At 38.9% G+C, this 22,155-nt stretch overlaps 1 protein-coding gene across 7 annotated transcripts in view; it reads right to left on the reverse strand.

Moving 5' to 3' along the window:
- LOC130916974 (rho GTPase-activating protein 42-like) overlaps positions 1-22,155 on the reverse strand; it is a 247,007-nt gene that overhangs the window by 12,755 nt on the left and 212,097 nt on the right. For 3 of the 7 annotated variants that reach the window (XM_057837982.1, XM_057837977.1, XM_057837984.1), the window contains 11 exons: positions 22,032-22,071; positions 21,818-21,880; positions 21,674-21,748; positions 21,514-21,598; positions 21,369-21,427; positions 14,999-15,104; positions 12,759-12,918; positions 12,534-12,686; positions 5,653-5,977; positions 5,387-5,546; positions 779-841 (listed from right to left, as the gene is read on the reverse strand). In XM_057837982.1, coding sequence (XP_057693965.1) covers positions 779-841; positions 5,387-5,546; positions 5,653-5,977; positions 12,534-12,686; positions 12,759-12,918; positions 14,999-15,104; positions 21,369-21,427; positions 21,514-21,598; positions 21,674-21,748; positions 21,818-21,880; positions 22,032-22,071 — 1,289 coding nt within the window. The remainder of the gene's footprint in view (positions 1-778; positions 842-5,386; positions 5,547-5,652; positions 5,978-12,533; positions 12,687-12,758; positions 12,919-14,998; positions 15,105-21,368; positions 21,428-21,513; positions 21,599-21,673; positions 21,749-21,817; positions 21,881-22,031; positions 22,072-22,155) is intronic. The other 4 variants (XM_057837983.1, XM_057837980.1, XM_057837981.1 and 1 more) reach the window with 3 other exon arrangements.

A 22,155-nucleotide genomic window follows, 5' to 3' on the forward strand; every position in this document is an offset into this window, starting at 1 on the left:
CCATGCTTCACAGTGAGTATGGTGCAATTCAGTATTCTTTTTCCTCCAAACAGGAGAACCTGTGTTTCTACCAAAAAGTTCGATTTTGGTTTCATCTGACCATAACACATTCTCCCAGTCCTCTTCTGGATCATCCAAATGCACTCTAGCAAACCGCAGACGGGCCTGGATGTGTACTTTCTTCAGCAGGGGGACACGTCTGGCAGTGCAGGATTTGAGTCCCTGGCGGCGCATTGTGTTACTGATAGTAGCCTTTGTTACTGTGGTCCCAGCTCTCTGTAGGTCATTCACTAGGTCCCCCCGTGTGGTTCTGTGATTTTTGCTCACCGTTCTTGTTATCATTTTGACACCACGGGGTGAGGAGGAAGTTGAAAGTCTGTGTTGCCCAACGACAGCCCCAAAACATCACTGCTCTAGAGGAGATCTGCATGGAGGAATGGGCCAAAATACCAGCAACAGTGCGTGAAAAGCTTGCGGAGAGTTCCAGAAAACGTTTGGCCTCCGTTATTGCCAACAAAGGGTACGTAACAAAGTATTGAGATGACCTTTTAGTATTGACCAAATACTTATTTTCCACCATGATTTGCAAATAAATCCTTTAAAAATCAAACAATGTGATTTTTTTTTTTTTTTTTCCACATTCTGTCTCTCATGGTTGAGGTTTACCCATGTTGACAATTACAGGCCTCTCTAATATTTTCAAGAGGGAAAACCTGCACAATTAGTGGTTGACTAAATACTTATTTGCCCCACTGTACGCAGTGGTTGTGATGCTTACCTCCCGAGAGCGTTCATCTGCTGGTTACCGCCGTGTTCGAAAAGCATCGCTCTGGCTGCCACCCTGTATGGATAAAAAATTCTGTTCATGTGAAGTCTCCTTGACCTTTCTCCCTAAACCTGTGAGAACACACGCTGATTTAACCGCCCGCATTCCTTATTGTTTGGCTCGAGAGTGAAAGGCGGAACGACACAATGCGGGACGTTTCCTTCCTTCCTCAGGTGAAAAGCGAGGCGGTGGCATTACGATGACACACTTGACCTCGCGTGCCACTCCGACATAGGAGTCGAGGTGACGCCGAGCGAGGCCATGACTCAAGTAGACACACAAACACACCGTTGATAATAGCGAAGAATCTTTACTCTAAAAATATCTCGTTACGTCAATGCGTCCTGGTCCCATAAGAACCGGGAATCTTCGATTGGCTTAAATTTCATTAGCTTCTTGTTTATTCGGAGCCCTGTTTTTTGTGCTCTATGCACACACACGTCAAGCAAAAGGAGGAGGAGTGCAGTCTGGGCTGGGTCACAGCAACCTCGAGAATTAAGAGCAGCTCTCCCACCGCAAACGAGAACACATAAATCCTCTCCGCGCTCGCCAGCCGCCCGCCTGATGAGGCGGCGGAGGCAGAAATGCGCCCAACCTAATTGTCCTTATTGATGTGGAGCACACAATTAACTTTTTCAGTGCCACAGATGCAGGGGTAAAGTGGGCCGGTAAAAGATTCGGGGCCGGAACGGTGCTTTGATTCTGAAAATATGAGAGCAACTGTCAAAACCTTATCTTAAAAAAAAAAAAACCTGCCAGGCTGCCAGACACGCATCTCATCTCCAAGAACAAAACAATATCACGTCAGAATTACAAATGTCGGAAAATACAGACAAGACTGGAAACGCAGTTTCTGCTCTTGCAATCCGCTATAAAATAAACTGCTGTACTTAAAGCCAAAACAACTGTTGTGTCTGATAGAACAATATGTCTATATGGTGCCATAGCAGATTCATGGCCAATGAAGCCTCCGAACTATTTTCAATTTGTCTCTTTTACCCTGGAACACCCCGTTCACAGACGTCGCGCAACCGCTTTTGTTTCAACCCAGCCATAAAAAGAAGGTAAGTAATTATATTTATTATTCAAAAGGTCATTTTTAGCTTAAAATCAATATTCGATGTCCCAATATTTTTCACTCGCATATTTTAAACTTTTAAACAAATTACATCAGAATGAAAAAAATGGTGTCTGTAAAAAAATAAAAAAAAGTTTAAAAGGGTAAATATATCAAAAAGAACATCTTGACCACTCCTTGATGTCTGCGATTTCTGGTGGAAATGGTAATTTCTAAAGAATGGAAAAAGATATGAACTTACTTTTTTCCTGCTGAAGAGAGTCTAATTTTGTATAGAAAGAGAACAGAATTTTCTGTGGGCCTTGCAAAATCAGTCAAAATCCAGTAAAACGGCCGGGAGCGAAGGGGGTTGCACTGGTGAAAATGGCTGGGAATGAATGAGTTCATTGCCAGACATGCATCTCATCTCCAAGCACAAAACAATATAACGTCAGCTTTACATATGGCGGAAAACACAGACAAGACTGAAAACGCAGTTTCTGCTCTTGCAATCCTCCATAAAACAAACTGCTGTATTTTAAGCCAAAACAACTGTTGTGTCTGATAGAACAATATGTCTATATGCTGCCATAGCAGATTCATGGCCAATGAAGCCCCCGAGCTATTTTTAATTTGTCCCTTTTACCCTGGAAAATCCCGTTTACAGACGTCGCGCAACCGCGTTTGTTTCAACCCAGCCATAAAAAGAAGTAATTATATTATTCAAAATGTTTGTCATTTTTTAGCTTAGACTCAATATTCGATGTCCAATATTTCGTTAGGAAAAAAAAACACGACTTTAAAAAATTATTCACTCGCATATTTTAAACTTTTAAACAAATTACATCAGAATGAAAAAAAAATGGTGTCTGTAAAAATTTCACGGATATCTGCCTCATTACTATCGCTTAATTGTATATTTTTTGTAACTTTCGCATTTCCCCCGATATGTTAGATGATAAATAATCGATCCAAACAAAGAAAAAAAAAAAAAAAAAAAAACCATTTAAAAGGGTAAATAAATGAAAAAGAACATCTCGACCACTCCTTGATGTCTGCGATTTCTGCATCGCGACCCTTGTTATATTACCATGTTTCACCCATAAAATTCCCCAAAAATCCAGCGGTGGCCATTCACAGCTGTGTCTTGACACTCAGTGATAGATGCTACATGGAGTTTTTGGATCGAAACAAGGTAAGTAGGCGATATTAATTCGTTAAATTCATAGCGTCTGTAATTCTGCTCTCGCGTGCTCTCACCTGCAGATAGGGTTTTGCTGTTTAAAAAACTATTTTTTTTTTTTTTTTTAAATCCCCTCCTGTTCAAAATGTTTCTTCCCCCAGAAAATTGAGATTTTAAGCTTTCCAATGATGTATCACACACATGCATGCGGGACAATTTTGAAATTTGGCCAAATTGGGGGTCTCAGAGCGGAACTTCAAGTCACCTGAGTGTTTTCCGCCATATACAAGTGTTCCCAATGAGCATAATAAAGTGCTCGCGAAGCATAATCCGTTTCCACGGATGTTTTTAATTTATTTATTCCATGGACAACACAGAGCTCAAACTAAGCTATTTTCTAATGGTAATTTCTAAAGAATGGAAAAAGATGAACTTACTTTTTTCCTGCTGAAGAGAGTCTAATTTTATATAGAAATGGATCTGAATTTTCTGTGGGCCTTGCAAAATCAGTCAAAATCCAGTAAAACGGCCGGGAGCGAAGGGGGTTGCACCGGTGAAAATGGCTGGGAATGAATGAGTTAAAGGGTCAATTCCAACTTTCGCGGGAATTCGGGTTACGTTGCCAGCATAGGAACCGAACTTGTTTGTAACCCGGGGGCTACCTGTATTATATTTTTGTGTTGTCATTTCATTTGTATTTCCACTTTATATTTGGATTGATCATTTGCGAAAATGTTAGAGATGTCCCGCTCGATCGGGTCCAGTCATGTCATTTTCAAAGTATCGGAATGGGCAAAAAAATATCGGCCATGCCTTTTTTAAATATATATATATATTTTTTGATTAAATCGTTTTCTAATTGTATTTAACGTTACAGACATAATATGTTACACTCATCCAGAGTCTTTAGTTTAGGCTTAAGGTAGGGTTATCAGATTTATCCCAATAACGGTGGTAATTAATTTTTTAAAAAATGTATCACGTTAAAATATTTAATGCAATTAATGCATGCGCTGCATGACCCGCTCACGCAATGTCGCGCTCAATCTGTAATGGCGCCGTTTTACCTCTACAGAGAGATAAAAGGCAGCGTAAAATGAGTAGCGTGAATTTTGGCAGCCTTTGGAGCCTTTTTTTAATTGGCTAAAGCCTTACAATCCCTCTCCCTACGATTAGAAATATCATGGGAAGCAATGTGGGGAAGCAAGGTAGCAATTGATCGTTTTCTTAACACCTTATGTTATTTCCCAACGCAGAGAAGATATATCAATTGGTAGCACTACGTACAGTCATGGTTCCACTTCCCATCATGCATTTGAGCATGGCCACAGTATCATTTATGGCAAGCTCAACAAATACACTAGATGGCAATATTTAGTCACAATATACACAGTCACAAGTCTTTCTATCCGTGGATCCCTCTCACAGAAAGAATGTTAGTAATGTAAATGCCATCTTGGGGATTTATTGTCATAATAAACAAATACAGTACTTATGTACTGTATGTTGAATGTATATATTCGTCCGAGTTTTATTCATTTTTTTCTTAATGCATTGCCAAAATGTATATGATCGGGAAAAATTATCGGGAATGATTGGAATTGAATAGGGAGCAAAAAAAAAAAGCAATCGGATCGGGAAATATCGGGATCGGCAGATACTCAAACTAAAACGATCGGGAGCAAAAAAACATGATCGGAACAACCCTAGAAAATGTTGTTAGAGGTTGCTGGAAAAAAAAAGTAGGGCTGTCAAACGATTAAAATTTTTAATCAAATTAATTACAGCTTAAAAATTAATTGAACCATCTATAAAATATGCCATATTTTTCTGTAAATTATTGTTACAATGGAAAGATAAGACACAAGACGGATACACAGTATACATTCAACATACGGTACATAAGCACTGTATTTGTTTATTATAACAATATATCAACAAGATGGCATTAATATTATTAACATTCTCTTAAAGCGATCATGGATAGAAACTAAAAGATAAATGTTAGTACAAGTTATAGAAATTTTATATCAATTGGACCCAAAATCAGTTGGACCCAAGCGCCAGCGGAGGGTGCCAAACACCAAAAAGCAAGTAACAAGCGGACATTACACTGGACTGCCATTTTAATCTGTTTGAGCGGGGCATGTGCATTAATTGCGTCAAATATTTTAATGTGATTAATAAAAAAAATAATTACCACCAGTTAACGCAATATTTTTGGCAGCCCTAAAATTAAGCGGTTAAAAAAAAAACTTCAACACTTTTTCCCAAACGATTACCTATTGACTGCTTGGTTAATTTGATAATTGTTATTTACACTGAGCCTGGTCTTTGATATCCATTTCCAGCTGCTGCCGCCGCACCCCGTCGCCGAATCACGAGCTTAGGCGGAAGCTCCGGGTTTTCCGCCGGCTTCAGGTGATCGATGAGATCCAGTGTGGAGAGATTTTGGGTGGATTTTGAGTATTTCCTTTGGCCTTATGAGAAAACATGAGTAAAAATGATGAATATGAGAGCACATACTGCGCACAACGAATCAATAACAGAACAATATTTTTTGGGCGGCACCAAAGATTTACACACCACCTTCAGACACGTGTAGAGACTTGAGCGAGGTTGCAGCCGTGAGATCGGGGGGTTTGGGTTGAAGAAAGTGGCGGTGGGGGGCCTTTTTGGGGGCGACGACGGTGACTGCGGGTACGCTAAGGGCGTCTTCCGATTCTGCGTCAGTCGGACCAGCCGGACTGGAGCCGGAGTCGGTGCCGCGGGAGCGTAGGGACGCAGTTTCGGGGAGTGGCGTCACCGGCTTTAGAGGTCCGTCGTGTTCAGAAGAGTGTGACGACAAAGACGCCAGGCTGCCCGAAGGGGTGCTGCCTGGACTGCTGCTGCACGGGTCGCCTATGCACGGACCAGCGGGGAGGCGTAACAGGCCCTCATTAAAATCTGACACATCCATTCAAACGGTTCATTGTTTACTGACATAATGTTGTTTACAGAAAAGCAATTTGATTCCAACAGGAATTACACTGAAATTCTATTTTTTTTTGAATAACCAAAATCAGCAAAGATGGATATTGCATAGTAAAATAAACACGGAAAATAACGAGACTATCAATAATATAACATGAAAGAATATGTTGATTGGTAACACTTTATAATAACTATCCGTTTTACTAGTTAATAGATCATTAGTAAACTGTTGATAAATGATTTATTGTTGATTTGTGAAGTATTTGTTAACAGTTTGTTAAGCATTTACAGGGTATTCTTAACCTGAAACACAGTTTGTATAGAAACGTTTCAAGTTTTTGTGAGTAACGTTTGGCATTTCTATCTTTTCAGGTTCACTTCAAAAGAAAAGGCATTTTGATAAGGCATTTTGCAGGCAGCGCTCATGTTGCACATTTATGAAAATCTGCCATAGAACCAACAAATATTTGTACTTTTCTTTGTATATTTAACCAATAAAACTTGAAGTGTATATAGTTTTATTAAGATCCATCAACTAGCATGGGCATTTAGAATGGGGTCAACCATATTGGAACAACCTGTAAATGCTTAACAAACTGTTAACAAATACTTCACAAATCAACAATAAATCATTTATCAACAGTTTACTAATGATCTATTAACTAGTAAAACGGATAGTTATTATTAAGTGTTACCGTTGATTTAAAAGGAAACAAATAATTAAAACCTTGCGAAGTTAAAATAAAAATCAAATAAAAAGTTGTATTAAAACTGTGAAAAATTACAAGAAATAAATTATAATAACTGTAAGATAAGACATAATATGAAAAAAGATTAAAAAAACGCACACAAAAAAAAACCTGCACTAAAATTCAAGTAAAAAATGTGAATGACATACTCCAATTAAGAGAAACAATCAAATAAAAAGAAACATGAAGAATAATTATCAGTGGCGATAAAATCAATCGCAAAACTTAAGTAGAATATTTAAAAAACAAAATACTGCATACAAACTATCTAATTATACAGAATTTCTCACATTTCTGCATAAAATCCACATCAAATGTCATCTGATCTTTGTCAAAATCACACAGATGAAGAAACAGTGTCTGCTTTAACTAAAACAACCCAAACATTAATAGGTTTTCATATTTTAATGAGGATAGTATGCAAACAATGACAGAAGGGGGAAAATAAGTAAGTGAACCATCTCATTTAACATTTTGTGGGCCCACCCCTTTGGCAGCAATAACTTCAACTAGATGCTTCTTGTAGCTGCAGATCAGTCTGGCATATTGATCAGGACTAATCATGGTCCATTCTTCTCTGTAAAACGTCTGTATTTAAGTCAGATTCCTCGGCATGAATCGCTGTCATGCCACAGCATCTCAATGGGGTTCAAGTCTGGACTGGGCATTCAGTAATGTCCATGATAGTGTTATGTCATCATTATGACAGTCTTATGACGCCGCTGTCAAATAAAGTGTTACCTATCAACCCAAATAAATCAACAAATAAGCCGCACTGGACTATATACCGCAGGATTCAAAATGAAGGGGAAAAAGTAGCGACTTATAGTCCGAAAATTGCGGGATATAAATGTTATGGAGAGTGATTGAAAGTATGCTGTTAAAGGTGATGCAAATCAAAATGTGGGTGTGCCTCCATTCTGAGCTGGAGCACCTTAAGAAAAAAGTTAAGCTTACCAGTGCAACCAATGCAAAAAGTAAGTGTGGAGCCTCGGTATATGGCAATGTTAATTTTTTCCAATTTAGTTCATCTCAAACAGAACTATTGAAGTTATCTCGTGAAAATTATTCTAGTTTTAATATTACAATATATATATTGCCGTTTATGCACATTGAGAGTGAAAAGAATGCCACTGGCCGCTTGGGGGCAGCGCCGTTCCATATTAATGTTATTCCTCCTAATAGTGAGACTGTGAATGCTGTTGCATTGTGCTATTTGTGCTCCACACATACTGTATTTCTGTAAGTTTACTTTCTTTTAGTGGCAATTATGTGCCTCTTGTTGTATTTTGGGTAAGATATGTACAGAGCTGGGGTCGCGTTAACCGAATATTTTCCGTCGTTGACCGGTTTTTTGAAACGGTGACGGAAAAAACTGAAGTCCATCCGTCATTTTGACAGGTTGCAATTCACACCCCAGACCACAGGGTGGCGAGTGAGCATATGAATTAGCTATTGTCTCTCTTAATGCATGACGTCGTTGGCTATTCTGTCAGAATATTGTAGCGTCACCGGGGTCTGGCGGCGGCACCCTGATTGACACATCAACGCGAGGTTCTTATTGGTGCACCCGGTGTGCCAGCGCGTCATCCAATTGGTGGACTAGATTGCCGCCTGTGTATAGACCCCAATCACATGACGTCAAAACTCCGCCCCCCTGACTGGAGCCGCCATATTATCCGTCAGCTCGTCATGTTTACACATTACCGCTACGTACATGCCTCCTATTACGGCGTGTTTTTCGTTAACATTAATAATCAAAATGGTGAAGGCGTATGTGGCGGTTGGTTGCAGTAACAGAGAAGATAGACGGAGAGACTTGAAGTTCTACCGTATTCTGAGAGACCCGAAGTGGAGAGCGAGATGGACTGCTGTAATTCGACAAGAAATCTGGGCACCAAACGATCGCCACAGACTATGTAGTAGTTATTTTATATCTGGTAAGATGCATTTTAATTATATATTTAGAAGATTTTGGGCTGACAACCACAATTAAGATCATTGTGTGACGTTGGTGACTGGGGTCTATATAGTTGCCTCTCTTTCTTTGGGGGTGGAGTTGTTGTTTTGTTGGTGTTGTTGGCGGTAAGCAGAGTAAAAAGAGGGAGAAAAATACCACGACTTCCGTGTCTAATTTTTCACCGCCAAGCAAGCGTTACAATATTAATTAAAAATGAATGAAAACTAAATACTATTGAATATGTCATCATTATCATTGAAAATGCATTCATGCATTCATGCAATCATTAAAAATAGATTATGACCGGATTTTTATGACCCTGTCAGTCAAAATGACAGACAACGAAAATGTCTAGCGCAACCTCTGGTACAGAGATATATATGTTATAAAGGTGAGTGGACAAAGGCGTTCATTGGACCGCGCCGTTTATTGGCATAAGCTTCGGCAACTCCTTCACAACAAAGTATCATTTAGTGAAAGTAAAACAAAAACAATATTCCTATCCCTCAAAAAAAAAAAAAGTTCACAAAAAGAAAAGCAATTCAATCTGTATTAATGAGGCCCTATTCTCACACAGTTAAACAACTATGCAAACAGAACTGGCATTCCCAAACAAAATAGCTATGCAAAATACACATAAAACTTACTCAGACTTTGGTCACTCTATTCTTATTATTGTTATTTTTATTCTTATTATTATTACCGTATTGACCCAAATATAAGACGGCCCTGATTATAAGACGACCCCCTCTTTTTTAGGACTCAAGTTTGAGAAAAGACTTTTTCAAGACCAAATTCATTTTTACACAGAAAATAATTACAGTACATCTGAAACAAATAACTATAACAATATATTTGAGAGAAAAAGCATGTTATTTTGCCTCATTCAAATCTTAATATCTGCACATTTAAATATGTAATCTAAAGTCCAATCACATTCGTAAATGAATGGCTTCTGTTTTTTGAAATGTAAATAAACCAATCTACTGTGATAAAACAACAACATTACAATAACTGCATTAACCATTAAAGTGAAGTCTAACTGTAACTGTATTCTTGAAACAAATCTGAATAAGGAAAAGCACTGCAATAAAATAATGCAAACTGGTTAAACTTGAGAGTAGCCGAGATCTGTCATGACAGAACATCACTTCAATGATATCTGGCGCCGTCTAGCGTCGTGAATGGGGAGAATAGCTGAGATCTGTCACAACAGAACATCGCTTCAATGATATCTGGCGTCATCTAGCGTCGTGAATGGGTATAATGTCTAGACCGCGAATATCAGACAAACCACTCTTTTTCCATCTTATTTCAATGCAAAAAACACTGCCTTATATTCGGGTCAATACGGTATATTAACTACTTTTGATTGAAAATTTTAAAAATTTTATTAAAACGAAAACATTAAGAGGGGTTTTAATGTAAAATTACTATAACTAAGCCTGTCGCAATATGCAATAATTCCATTTATCGCACGATAAATAAAAATGAACGCAGTAATTTTTCCGCTGCGATTTATCGCTTCTTGCACACGTGCGGCACACATGCTGTTAAAAGTTCGGATTCCTTGTTACCAACTGCGCAAAATGAATCTTCGTTCCAGGTCCGGCAAAAAATAGCGATGGATCCAATCGTTCCCATTATATCCTATTGTTCAACGTAAAACGGCCGCGTCAGTGCTCCGGATTGATTGCGGACCATCTCCGGCGTGCCGGTGTTGTTGACGTGTGGGCGCTCCCGTCAGGGGTGACATTTCACGCGGAGCGGCTACACCGGATATTTGAGTGGCAAATTAAGAGCACTGTGCTTCAAACTCGTCCTGTTTATGAAAGTCGATTGTCATATGCTAGTGTTGTGCAGTAATGAGCAGACGCGACTTCTGTGGCATTTGCTAACTTTTTTAATGCGCGAGCACACACTAGATATCATGAAATAGCAAACTAGATGTGCTACGTCCCATGCCATTGGCTACGTGAGCCCAGAGTGATTATGGGACACGTAGTCCATATACTACATCGATGAATTATAAACCGCCATGACTGAATGGAAATTGAGAAGGCCAAATCAATCAATACCAGTGACTATAGATAATGCTGCAAATATTGTTAATTCAGTACGTGACACAGATGGATTTGGACCACAAATAGGATGTTTTGCTCATGTAGTAAACCTACCTGCTAGAAGAGCTTTGGCAATCAACAGTGTGCCCCACCTCACTTTACAAACAGTATTGTTCTCAGCACTTTTATACTAAATTTCCTCAGATCAGTAAGAAGTAAGCACATAGATATTATGCACTAAAACGCATGTTTATCTGATGGCAATTTAGTTTTTGCTCGTTTGCAAAAAAAAAAAAAAAAAAAAAAAACAGTTGACTTTTTTTTTTTGAGGATTAAATGTATTGAATCAGATCGAAAATCGTGTCCCCGTATCGAAAATCGTAACAAACCGTGACTTAACTGTATCTTTGCATCCCTATGGAACACCATTGCAGAAGCTATGAGAGGAAAAGTTTTCATTTGCCTAAGTGCTTAAATTATTAACTGCTATTGTATTTTTTTTCCCTTGAAAACACATTTCATTTATTCTGTATTTCTGTGCAGTATTAATATTGTCTTTTACTTAAGCGGCATGGTCTATTGTATCAAGTTGTGATTTCTTATCGCGTTTAAATGGGTGTACTTGGTCTATTAATATATACTGTATTCTCACTGTGTTATTGTAAATTGGTTTAAAAAAAAATGGGGGGGGCGCAATAATATCACATATCGCAATAATTTATTAGATAAATTATCGCACACTAAAATTTGTTATTGCGACAGGCCTAACTATAACTTGTAACGATGACATTTATCTTTTAAGAACTACAAGTCTTTCTATCCGTGGATCCCTTTAACAGAAAGAATGTTAACAATGTTAATGCCATCTTGTGGATTTATTGTAATAATAAACAAGTACAGTACTTATGTGCAGTATGTTGTATGTATACATCCGTCTTGTGTCTTATCTTTCCATTCCAACAATAATTTACAGAAAAATATCGCATTTTTTAGAGATTTGCGATTAATTACGATTGAATTTGAATTTATTGTCATTTGTCATCATCATCATCATCAATTTTTAAGCTGTGATTAACTCGATTAAAAATTTTAATCATTTTACAGCCCTATTTTTTCTGCTTTATGCTACTACAGCGCCACAACCTCTCTCCTTTCCCCCTGCTAAGCAGTGTGGCCAAACTGTTCAGCTTAGGATTGGTACTTAACGATGATTGAAAGGTTTGTAACTTTGATCTTGCCAGAGAAGCTTGGGAGCTCTACGATTAAAGGCACAAATGTGCCATTCGTCGTTAAACTTGCATAAATGTGCTGTGGCAACTCATTGTGTAAGTGAGAGGCTGTTCTCAGCAGTGTGAGTGTCAAAGCGTGACTGGATTTGAGTAGACTGTCTCAATGAAGCATTTAATGAAGACAAACATATTTCTCCATTATTCTTGTCAAAAAATAATTCACTTTATTAAGGCGGCACAGTGTGACGGTAACATGTTTGGAACTTTTTTTTCTAAACAACTATTTTTTTCAGTATCAGATCGGGACTCCGTATTCGTAAACTCAGGGCACTCCGACTCGGGTGCAAAAATATTCGATCGGATACCTATAGTTTTTTACAATATCGTTCAGGACTAAAGGCAACTGTTTTTTTCACTGGCAACTCTCCCAGTACAAATGGATTGGACGTCAACTAGTGACAAACTCATATCATGTCATCTCCTCTTGGTACTCACTTTCGGCATCAGCCAGGCAGAGTGTGGGCGTATAGATGCTTCTGGGCTTGCGAGGGCCGTTTGACAGACAAATGGCTCTGCTCCTGCGGGAACCGGGCCGACTCTGCGGTTGCACCAGCGGCACGTTGGGGTCCGGCGGTTGATGGAAGATCTGCAAATGGCAAAACCCCAACACTAACTCATCCCTTTTGTGTTTTTATCATTTCAAATCTCATTGACTCACTTTTCCAAAATTTTCAATCAAAATTTCCATCACGATATTCTGGAACTTGATGTTCATCATGGCGGCCACAGTCTCCTCTTGCGAGCGCATCAGCGTGGGCCCGAAGATGACGCCCAGGTTGGACACGGTCATCATATTGGATTGACTTTGCGCGGAAACGCTGCGCACCAAAAACATGACTTCTACAGCAATAACCACCAAATAATCACTCATAGGGATGGGAATTGATACGATTTTTACGATTCCGATTCCATTATCGATATTGCTTACTGATTCGATTCTTTATCGATTCTAATTTGGGGAAAAAGAAGAACAAACGTTTTGATTGGCATCGAGTTTGTTTAATATGAAGTCACAACCTTACAAACTCACAACGAGGTCAAAAGAGGCCCAAAGCCTCAGTGTTAATTGTGGCAGTAAGTGGCAAATACACAAGAATGTGTAATTGTGGCAGTAAGTGGCAAATACACAAGAATGTGTAACATTTTACTGAAACATTTTTTTTTTTTAAACCTGTCCTGTTCAGCTGTTTGACACAGAGAATGGAAGTCGAAGTGCCCGGATAGTCTGAACAGTTTTAATGTTTCACAGTGAGAGTCTGACATACTCCCATTGTGATCATTCAACATACCTCGTTTATTATGACAAAACGGCGAACAGGACGGGGTTATGGGGAAAAGGAAGAAAAGAAACGAGAAGAAAGAAAACACAAACAACAACAAGAAAGACAGCACAGCCCATCCCTTCTCCCGCTGCCCAGCAAAGGAGCCCTCATTCCCCCCCAGAATCCAGCATAGTCCCCCGGGCCACCCGCGCGCCCAACTACAGGCCTTCAAGGATGGCAAGAAGGGACGCACCACCAACCCCACGCCTGTCCCCAACCCTGTCCGCCCACCCAGGCCACGAGCTGCAGCCCCCCAGCCGGCACGCCACGGGGCTCCCAGTGGCCCACCAAGCTCAGGGCAGGGCAGGGTCCCCCGCCGTAGCAGGCAACATCCAGCCGATACACCGCCGCCCAGCCAGCGATCCGCGGCGGAGCACAAAGCGGATACCCAGTTAGAGAAGAGAGGGGAAGGCGGAGGCAGGAGAACGCTGAGGAGCCGCCGTTGGGCGACGCGAGACTGGAGCCCCGACCTCCGCCCACTCCCGCAGCCGGCAGCCCAGGCAGAGAGGAGGCCACGCCTCTGAAACATTTTTCTAATAGAAATAAAATATAAATATAAAATAAAATAAAATAAAAATATTGGTATATATTGGCATAGAGGTCGTTCTGCCTTTGGCAATATGTATTATTTACCATTATATTGAAATGTATGCCTTTTCGTTTTTATGGTGCTTTCACGCTCAAGTGGGGTGTAACGTGAAGAAGAAGTGCAGCTACAAAGCATCCAAGCGCAAGTGAGTGAGCGAGTTAGTGAGAGAGGGAAACACTGCACCGAGCCTATGTTCTTTGTTAATGTCTGTAAAATATCTACAGAGGCAACGCCTGTATGTACTGTATCGTCTTTTGTGTTGTTGTTGTGTGTTTCCTCACGCGATTAACACTTAAATCCAATTGTGTAGTGGTTTGAACGATGTGCTGCTAGCGAACGCATGCTAACCCTTTGTGTTATTACTGTATTAGCAGCTAATCATCGATGATTTACGTTGACGCGAACCTTTTTGTTATTGGGGATGAAATTGATTTGTTTCATTTCTATTTTTAGTTTCAATCTTCAACCTAATGGTTGATTAAAGTCAGCAAATTATACCAACGTCTTCTGCATCGTCATTTGGGAATTTAGCTAGCTGTATAGACAGGACTGAGCCTTGGTGTCTCGGTGAGGACAGTACAGTGGTATTCCCTCCCAGTGCAGTTATCTCCACCTTGCAATGATTCCAAGTCGCTTAGTTATAATTTTTCCCCGTGAAGTGAAGACACACTTTCGAGCGTTTGAACCTACGTGCTGTCATTGTTATGTTTACAGCTGCAATGCTCGTGCTAAACCATCGTAACCTTTCATTTTCACCCTCTTTCCTGGTGAAATGTAGCCAAATTTTGGAGCGAGTGGTTCTTGGCACCATGCTAGTTTGATGCGTCTGGACAACAAGACACGTCACGTGACGACGTCTTTAGGAATCGTTAAAGGGATCGGCTTTTTCATTGTGATGTCGAAGCCTCGAAACACTAGGAACTGGTTCGGAATTGGAATCGGATTTCGATTCCCATCCCTAATCACTCATATGGTTAATGTACATACACGACAAGATGTTTAATGAGCATCTCCAGCATCTCCTTGTTCCTCTCTGGAAGCTTGTGGACCAAAGAGTGGACGGCGCATACTCGGTAGTTCTGGTCATCTGATTCTGATAAGATGTAAAAGTTACCGATTACAAACAATTGTTTAACCTTTTCATGAGCACAGAAGATGTGATTAAATATTGATGTCGTGAGGTCAAAGGTCACAAAGGTCAGAAAAGGATTTCCGTGGTAACGTACTTAACTCAAACATGCATTCATTTTGGTATTAATCATCATGTTATTGAATTATAAATAGGGTTGTAACGAAAACCGATACTTCGGTACTAAGTCGATACTAAGATTCTGAAAATGTGACGGTTCTGCTTTTTCTGCAATGCTCGAAGTATCGTCTGTGCCGAGGTGGCAGATCTGGCCGCTTCTTTTGTGTTATACTGTGTGTCATACTGGGTGACACAAGTTGCCAGATAACCGGTCATTCACACTCCAAAATGGGGGTTGTAAATGAGCGTTTATATAGCAACCCACGCAGCGTCTGCTGCCAGTGCCTTTACCATGTCTGAAAATGACAGATTGCAATCTGTGTGTGCGTGCGTGTAGTCTTAGTAAAAAGTATTTTTTTCATACTTTTATACATCCAGGTCATTGGTGGCAATGTACGCTGATGCCATTGAGATTCATGTATGTTGATTCCATTGATCCCAGTGTACTTGGATTCCATTGACAGCTATGTACGTCCATGCCACTGACAGCCATGGATGTCTGTGCTATCGACAGCCATGTACTGTAATTTTCGGACAATAAGCCGCTACTTTTTTCCTTCATTTTGAATCCTGCAGCTTATAGTAGTCCAGTGCGGCTTATTTGTTGATTTATTTGGGTTAATAGTTAACACTTTATTTGACAGTGGTGTCATAAGACCTTCATAATTATGACATGACATTATCACGGGCATTACTGAATGCTTATGACTGATGTCATGAAGTGTCATCCGGCAAATTATGACACTAACTTCATTTATGTCCAGCTCGGATCTTTTACATCCATTCAAAACGGAGATAATTTGCCGGATCAGAACAAATGACATCTGTTGTAAGCATTCATTAATGCTCATGACAGTGTCATGTCATAATTATGATTGACTAATGACAGTCTTATGGTGCCACTGTCAAAGAAAGTGTTACCAAATACCATAACTAGCAATTACTGAAACAACGGGAACAGTAACTGAAGAAATAATTAGCACAAAACATGAATTTTGATTGTTTTTTACATTTGTAGCACTGCAATGCATGCTAGGAGGCATGTTGGACAGCAACAGTGTTGACAGCAGGTGGCAGTAGAGGTTGACTTCTTGAAGCAATAAAGCTTTGCAGCCAATTGGTTCAAAGCTTCATTGTGGTTCATTTGGTCTTATGACAGTCATATGATGCTGCTGTCAAATAAAGCATTACCGGTTAATATCTTTTGGTGTAAATGTCCCGTAATACAGTGAGAACAGCTGTGGCTTATCTATGAAGGAATGCCGTTTTCGTGTCAAATTTGGTGGGTGGCGGCTTATAGTCAGGTCCGCCTTCTAGTGCGAAAATTAAGGTACGTCTTTGCCATTGATGTACTTCAATGTACTTTCTTACTCAGGCTTTACTCAATGTACTTCGATTCCATTGTTGCCCATGTACGTCAAAATATCAACAGGAGGTGACCTGATAGAAGCAGGGAGTGCCCCCCACCAAAATCAACTGGACGGGTCTTTGGCCTGTATCTTTTATTTTACTGTTTAATTTTCCAATGCTACCCGACAGTACATGCACAGTATTTTATTTTGTTTATTATATCGTTTGGTACTTTAATGTAGATTATTTTATTCTGCAGTGATCCCTCATTTTTCACGTTTAGTGGGGACCAGAACCCGCCGCGATAAGTGAAAAACCGCGAAGTAGTGCACACCCAGCCCCCCCCCGTTCAATGTGATTAAGATTAAGCATCGGAAAGAGATACATGTAAGATATGTTTTTTCAGTTTTTACCCCAAAGTATAATTAAAAAAAAAAAAAATAATTATTATATATATATATATATATATATATATATATATATAACAAGTATTTCATACGCTGTCAATGGGTTTTCCCATTGGCAGTGTATCAAATACTTGTTCTCCCCACTGTATATATGTATATATAAAATTTTAAATAAATAGTTTTTAAACACTTCAAATGTAATAATTATGGCACATTTTAAACATGTTACTGTCCCACTGAATGACTTTAAAAGATAAAGTTGTACAAAAATGGTTGGCTTTATTAAATGCTTCATAGTGATTCTACCCAAATCCTCCCAAGCTGCTCACTTGCACACAATGAGTTGCCACAGCAACTGTTTAGCGAGTTAAACGATGATTGACGCATGCCGCGCTTTTGAAGCCCGTGACTCTGGCAAGATCTAACACTAACATCTGTCAAAATTGCTAACTTTAATAAGCAACTCCAGTGTCATGCCTGACGAACAAAGAGCAGGGAGAGGAAGGGAGCGAGAGTGAGACTATGCGATCGGCTCGGGACAGCTCATCTGTATTCTTTTTTTGTTTTTAATTAAAAAAAAATCTGCGATGGACTGAGGGCGCGAAGTTTGAAGCGCGAAGTAGCAAGGGATCACTATAAAACTTTAAAGTCACACGCCGATTATTCTGTGTAATCACACATTATCGTTGTTGACTTCTAATGAAGCAGTGTACGTTTAGGTACTTGGGATCTATTGTTTATTTTTACTGTGGTATCGAAATTGTATCGCGAAACATGGAATTTCAATAGCATCATCATCAACTACTAAATTTCTGGTATCGTGACATCCCTAATTATAAGCGTATTTATTTGTACAAGATAACAAAAAATATGAAATCCATTAATAATTAAAAAGAAATATATTAAATAGAGGTCGACCGATATGGGATTTTCAAATGCCGATGCCAATACTGATATCTAAAAAAAAATCTCAGCCAATTGCCGATATACAAAGCCCATTTTGTAAGCTGATATTTGAGGTCGATACTTCTTTTTTTTTTTTTAAGCACATAGATTATAAAGGCAATTTTTCAAAAATTGCTTTAACAGCTGCAACTTTACAATGATGACCTGAGACTTAAAGAATTAATTCAGTCTAGTGCTACCAAACCAGACAAACAAACGCAGCACTTGTTGTTATGATTATACAGACCCAAGAGAACAGTGCATTATTTTCAAATAGTTAAACACACCAGGACGTCATGACGAGATTGAAACAAGTGAGAGTTTTAGAGGATGCTTACCAAGCTAAAACTAGTTCAAACGCGAATGCTACGCTAACGCTACAAGTTACATTTGGAGTGACTCAGTAAACACCTTAGATTAGAAGGCTAAAGCAACATTGCATTTCTCTTATGCAAGATACATTTTTTAAAAAAATTCTTGCGATATTTATAAAACAGACAAGCCTGAAGCTTCCTGTAGCTGCCTGCCTTTAAGCTGCTGCGGGGTCCTTCCGGGGTCCTACCGTCAGTCAGCAGTGGCCACAGCTGCCTGATCAAAACCCTTTTTATCGGCTTATTTTTTTTGTTAAACGGACGATTTTCTTGTTAATCGGCCAATGGGCGATGTTAGAAAAAAAGTCCATTTATCGGTCGACCTCTAATATTGAATACCGTAATTTCCCGAATATAACTGCACTTTTTCCCCCCAAAATCAAATTGTAAATTCATGGTGCGCATTATAAACGAGTACATGGATGGAGACAGAAATATATATATATATATATGAACCAATTTTTTTTTTTTTTATTGACACGGCCACGTTGTGTTGAAGAAACGAATGCGGCGACCCGTTGCCGACCATTACGGTACGTGACGTCACCATTTTGTTTCGGTAATACTTCACTCTAATCGGCCGAATGATTTCGTCTGTGTTGAATTCTGCTTTTTACACTCTTCATAAAGCACAGAATTTAGTTTCTTGAACTCATCTGAGTCAACGTTTATTGCAATGCAGCGCCGCAACTCGGACCATAACAAACGTAAGCGCACAGACTTCCTGTGTCCGTCAACTATATCTGTCCCTCGGGAAACTCAAACCCAAATAACAATAGTTCCTATTGTCACTGTCGTGTTGACAGCGATGAGCTCTCACGGATTTCCGACTTACGTTCTCACTTTCATTTTACCGTGTCAATCCATGGAAGAAACATTTATTCATCATGATGTAAACGAGCAAGTTATACAGCAGCGTTTAAAAGAAAAGTCACGTCTGTTTTGTTTTCTCCTAGATCCTGGTAAGTTGGAGAAGTTGTGAAATCATATTATTACCGTAAATATTGTCAGTTTATGGTAATGTTTTGAAATACCAATGTGCTATGCTTGTGCTGTGTTTCACCAGTCAGTAAAATGACATTTCTGTATCTGTACACGAGCTCTGTTTTCTTGTATTCTTCTATTTATTGGTGCTAAAATTAGGGTGCGTGTTATAAACGGGTACAATAATTTCCCCTAGATTTTACAAGTAAATTTGGGGTGCGCATTATACACGGGTGCGCCTTATATTCGGGAAATTACGGTAATATAACAATGATATTTAAGTTCAGTTTTTTTAGATACCTACCTCTACCTCTACCTATAAAGACTTAATGGTGACATATTATTGAAAAATGAGTTTGAAAATGACAACAATTTCACAATTTCTTAATGTTCAATATATTTAAAAACATAACAAAAAAACAGCAACAACAACCCTAAAACCATATACCGGTAGTGGCACATATATTGTGTGTGGTTATGTTTCTAAAAGTTATATTTTTATACAAGAGATGTCCGATCACGTCATTTTCAAAGTATCGGAATCAGCATAACAATATCGGACATGCCTTTTTTTATATATTTTTTTAATTAAATCGTTTTCTAATTGTATTTAACGTTACAGACATAATGTGTTACACTCTTCCAGAGTCTTTAGTTTCAGCTTAAGGTAGAGTTATCAAATTGATCGCGTTAACGGCGAGAATGAATATTTTTTACATCTATCACGTTACAATATTAAACGCAATTAACGCATGCGCTGCACGACCCACTCACGCACTGTTGCGTTCAATCTATAAAGTTGCCTTTTTTACCCATACAGTATATAGAGCTAAAAGGCAGCGTAAAATGAGTAGAGTGAATTTTGGCAGCCTTTGGAGCCTTTTTTTTTTTTAAATGGCTAAAGCCTTACAATTCCTTTCCCAACAATTAAAATAATCGTGGTAAGCAATGTGGGGAAGAAAGGTAATAGTTGATCTTTTTCTTAACACCCTATGTTTTTTCTCATCACAGAGAAGATATATCAATTGGTACCACGACGCACAGTCATGGTTGCACTTCCCATCATGCATTTGGGCAGAAGTTAAATGGCTACAATATCATTTACTGAAAGCTCAACAAATACACTAGATGGCAATTTTAGTCACAATATACAAAGCCACATTTATCCTTTAAGAATTGCAAGTCTTTCTGTCCGTGGATCCCTCTCACAGAAAGAATGTCAATAATGTAAATGCCATCTTGAGGATTTATTGTCATAATAAACAAATACAGTACTTGAATGTACAATAAATATTCGTCCGAGTTTTATTCATTTTGTTCTTAATGCATTGCCAGAATGTACATGATCGGGAAAAATTATCGGAAATGATTGGAATTGAATTGGGAGCAAAAAAAAAAAAAAAAAAAGCAATAGGATCGGGAAATATCAGGATCGGCAGATACTCAAACTAAAACGATCGGGATCGGATCGGGAGCAAAAAAACATGATCGGAACAACCCTATTTTATACACATTTGTTTACATATTTTGCCATAACTCAAGAATGCTTCAATATTTTCTTCTCAAATTTGGCCCACTTACAAACAAGCACATACAGTACTCATTGAGTATTTTGACATAATGTGCTTTAGTCTTCAGGTTATCAGATGCTGAATCCTGATTGGACATTCCCAGTTGCAATGGCAAGTGTAAATAATTTTATTTAAAAAAAATCCATAAAAATGTATGACCAAATATGAACAAAAAGTACCACATTAGTAAGTTTGGTAATTAAGTTTTGTGATAACCAAACACAAGAATGTGTGTGCTTACCATGGCAACCACAACCTGTAATACAATTACAATGTACTGTATTTCAATGTATTGCGACAATTTTTGTAGGGCTTTATTAAACACTTTGAGAAAAAAAACAATATTGTTGTCATTTCCCTCTTAAATTAAATGTGCCAAATTAATATTTACTCATTCACGACCATTGACGACAATATAACAAACGTCTACTTTGGACATTTATCATTGTCAATGGAAGCGATCATTTGCGATCAACTTACTGACAGCCATGATGAATTCTTTATGCAACTTGAAGGTCATGAGCGGCTCAGAGAGACATCTAAAGATTTTGAAGAAAAAAAATAAAAATCCTTTGTGAGTCAGCAGCCTGGCTTCGTGACTGGCGACAGACGAGGGCGAGCCGACCTGAGGTAATTTTTCAGGCCGCTTGTGATAGTTTTGTTGTCCCACGTGTCGGGATCCAGGTCCATGTCAGCGGGGGCTTTGGATGCTTCGAGAAAAAAAACACACTGTTGGGATAAAAGAAGTTGATGCTTTCAGCCAAAACCCTCCAAAATACACTTACAAAACACCGTGGCCATTAGCTTCTGTACTTTGGAGTTGACGCCTCCGATCCGGTAGAGGCCCATCGTATTTATGCCTGGCATGGAACAAGGACAATGTTAAGCCGTAATGTTGATTATTTAGCAAAATTTTAAACATGCGTCACCTCTGCTCTCCACCAGGGTGATGCATTTCCTCACAAAGTTGAAGCCGGCATCGTTGAGGAATGCTAAGCGTCAACAGATATTTACATTTCATATAAATAATAATAATAGGCAACTCTATAAATTCTTTGGCAATTAAGGGGAAACACAATGTGTGAATATATGTGTTTTACTGTCATAAAATCGAGGATGGGAGAGATTTAAAGCCACACTTACTCTCTTCTCTCTTACTAAGTATGGCAGGTAGGTTGTAAATCTACAAAAAAAAAAAAAAACAAAAGCAAAAATTAATTTGCAAATTTTAGAACTGTCATTCTATAAATCAAACCGGCTTCTTTGA

The sequence above is a fragment of the Corythoichthys intestinalis genome, chromosome 6 (genome assembly GCF_030265065.1).
Source record: "Corythoichthys intestinalis isolate RoL2023-P3 chromosome 6, ASM3026506v1, whole genome shotgun sequence".
NCBI lineage: Eukaryota > Metazoa > Chordata > Actinopteri > Syngnathiformes > Syngnathidae > Corythoichthys > Corythoichthys intestinalis.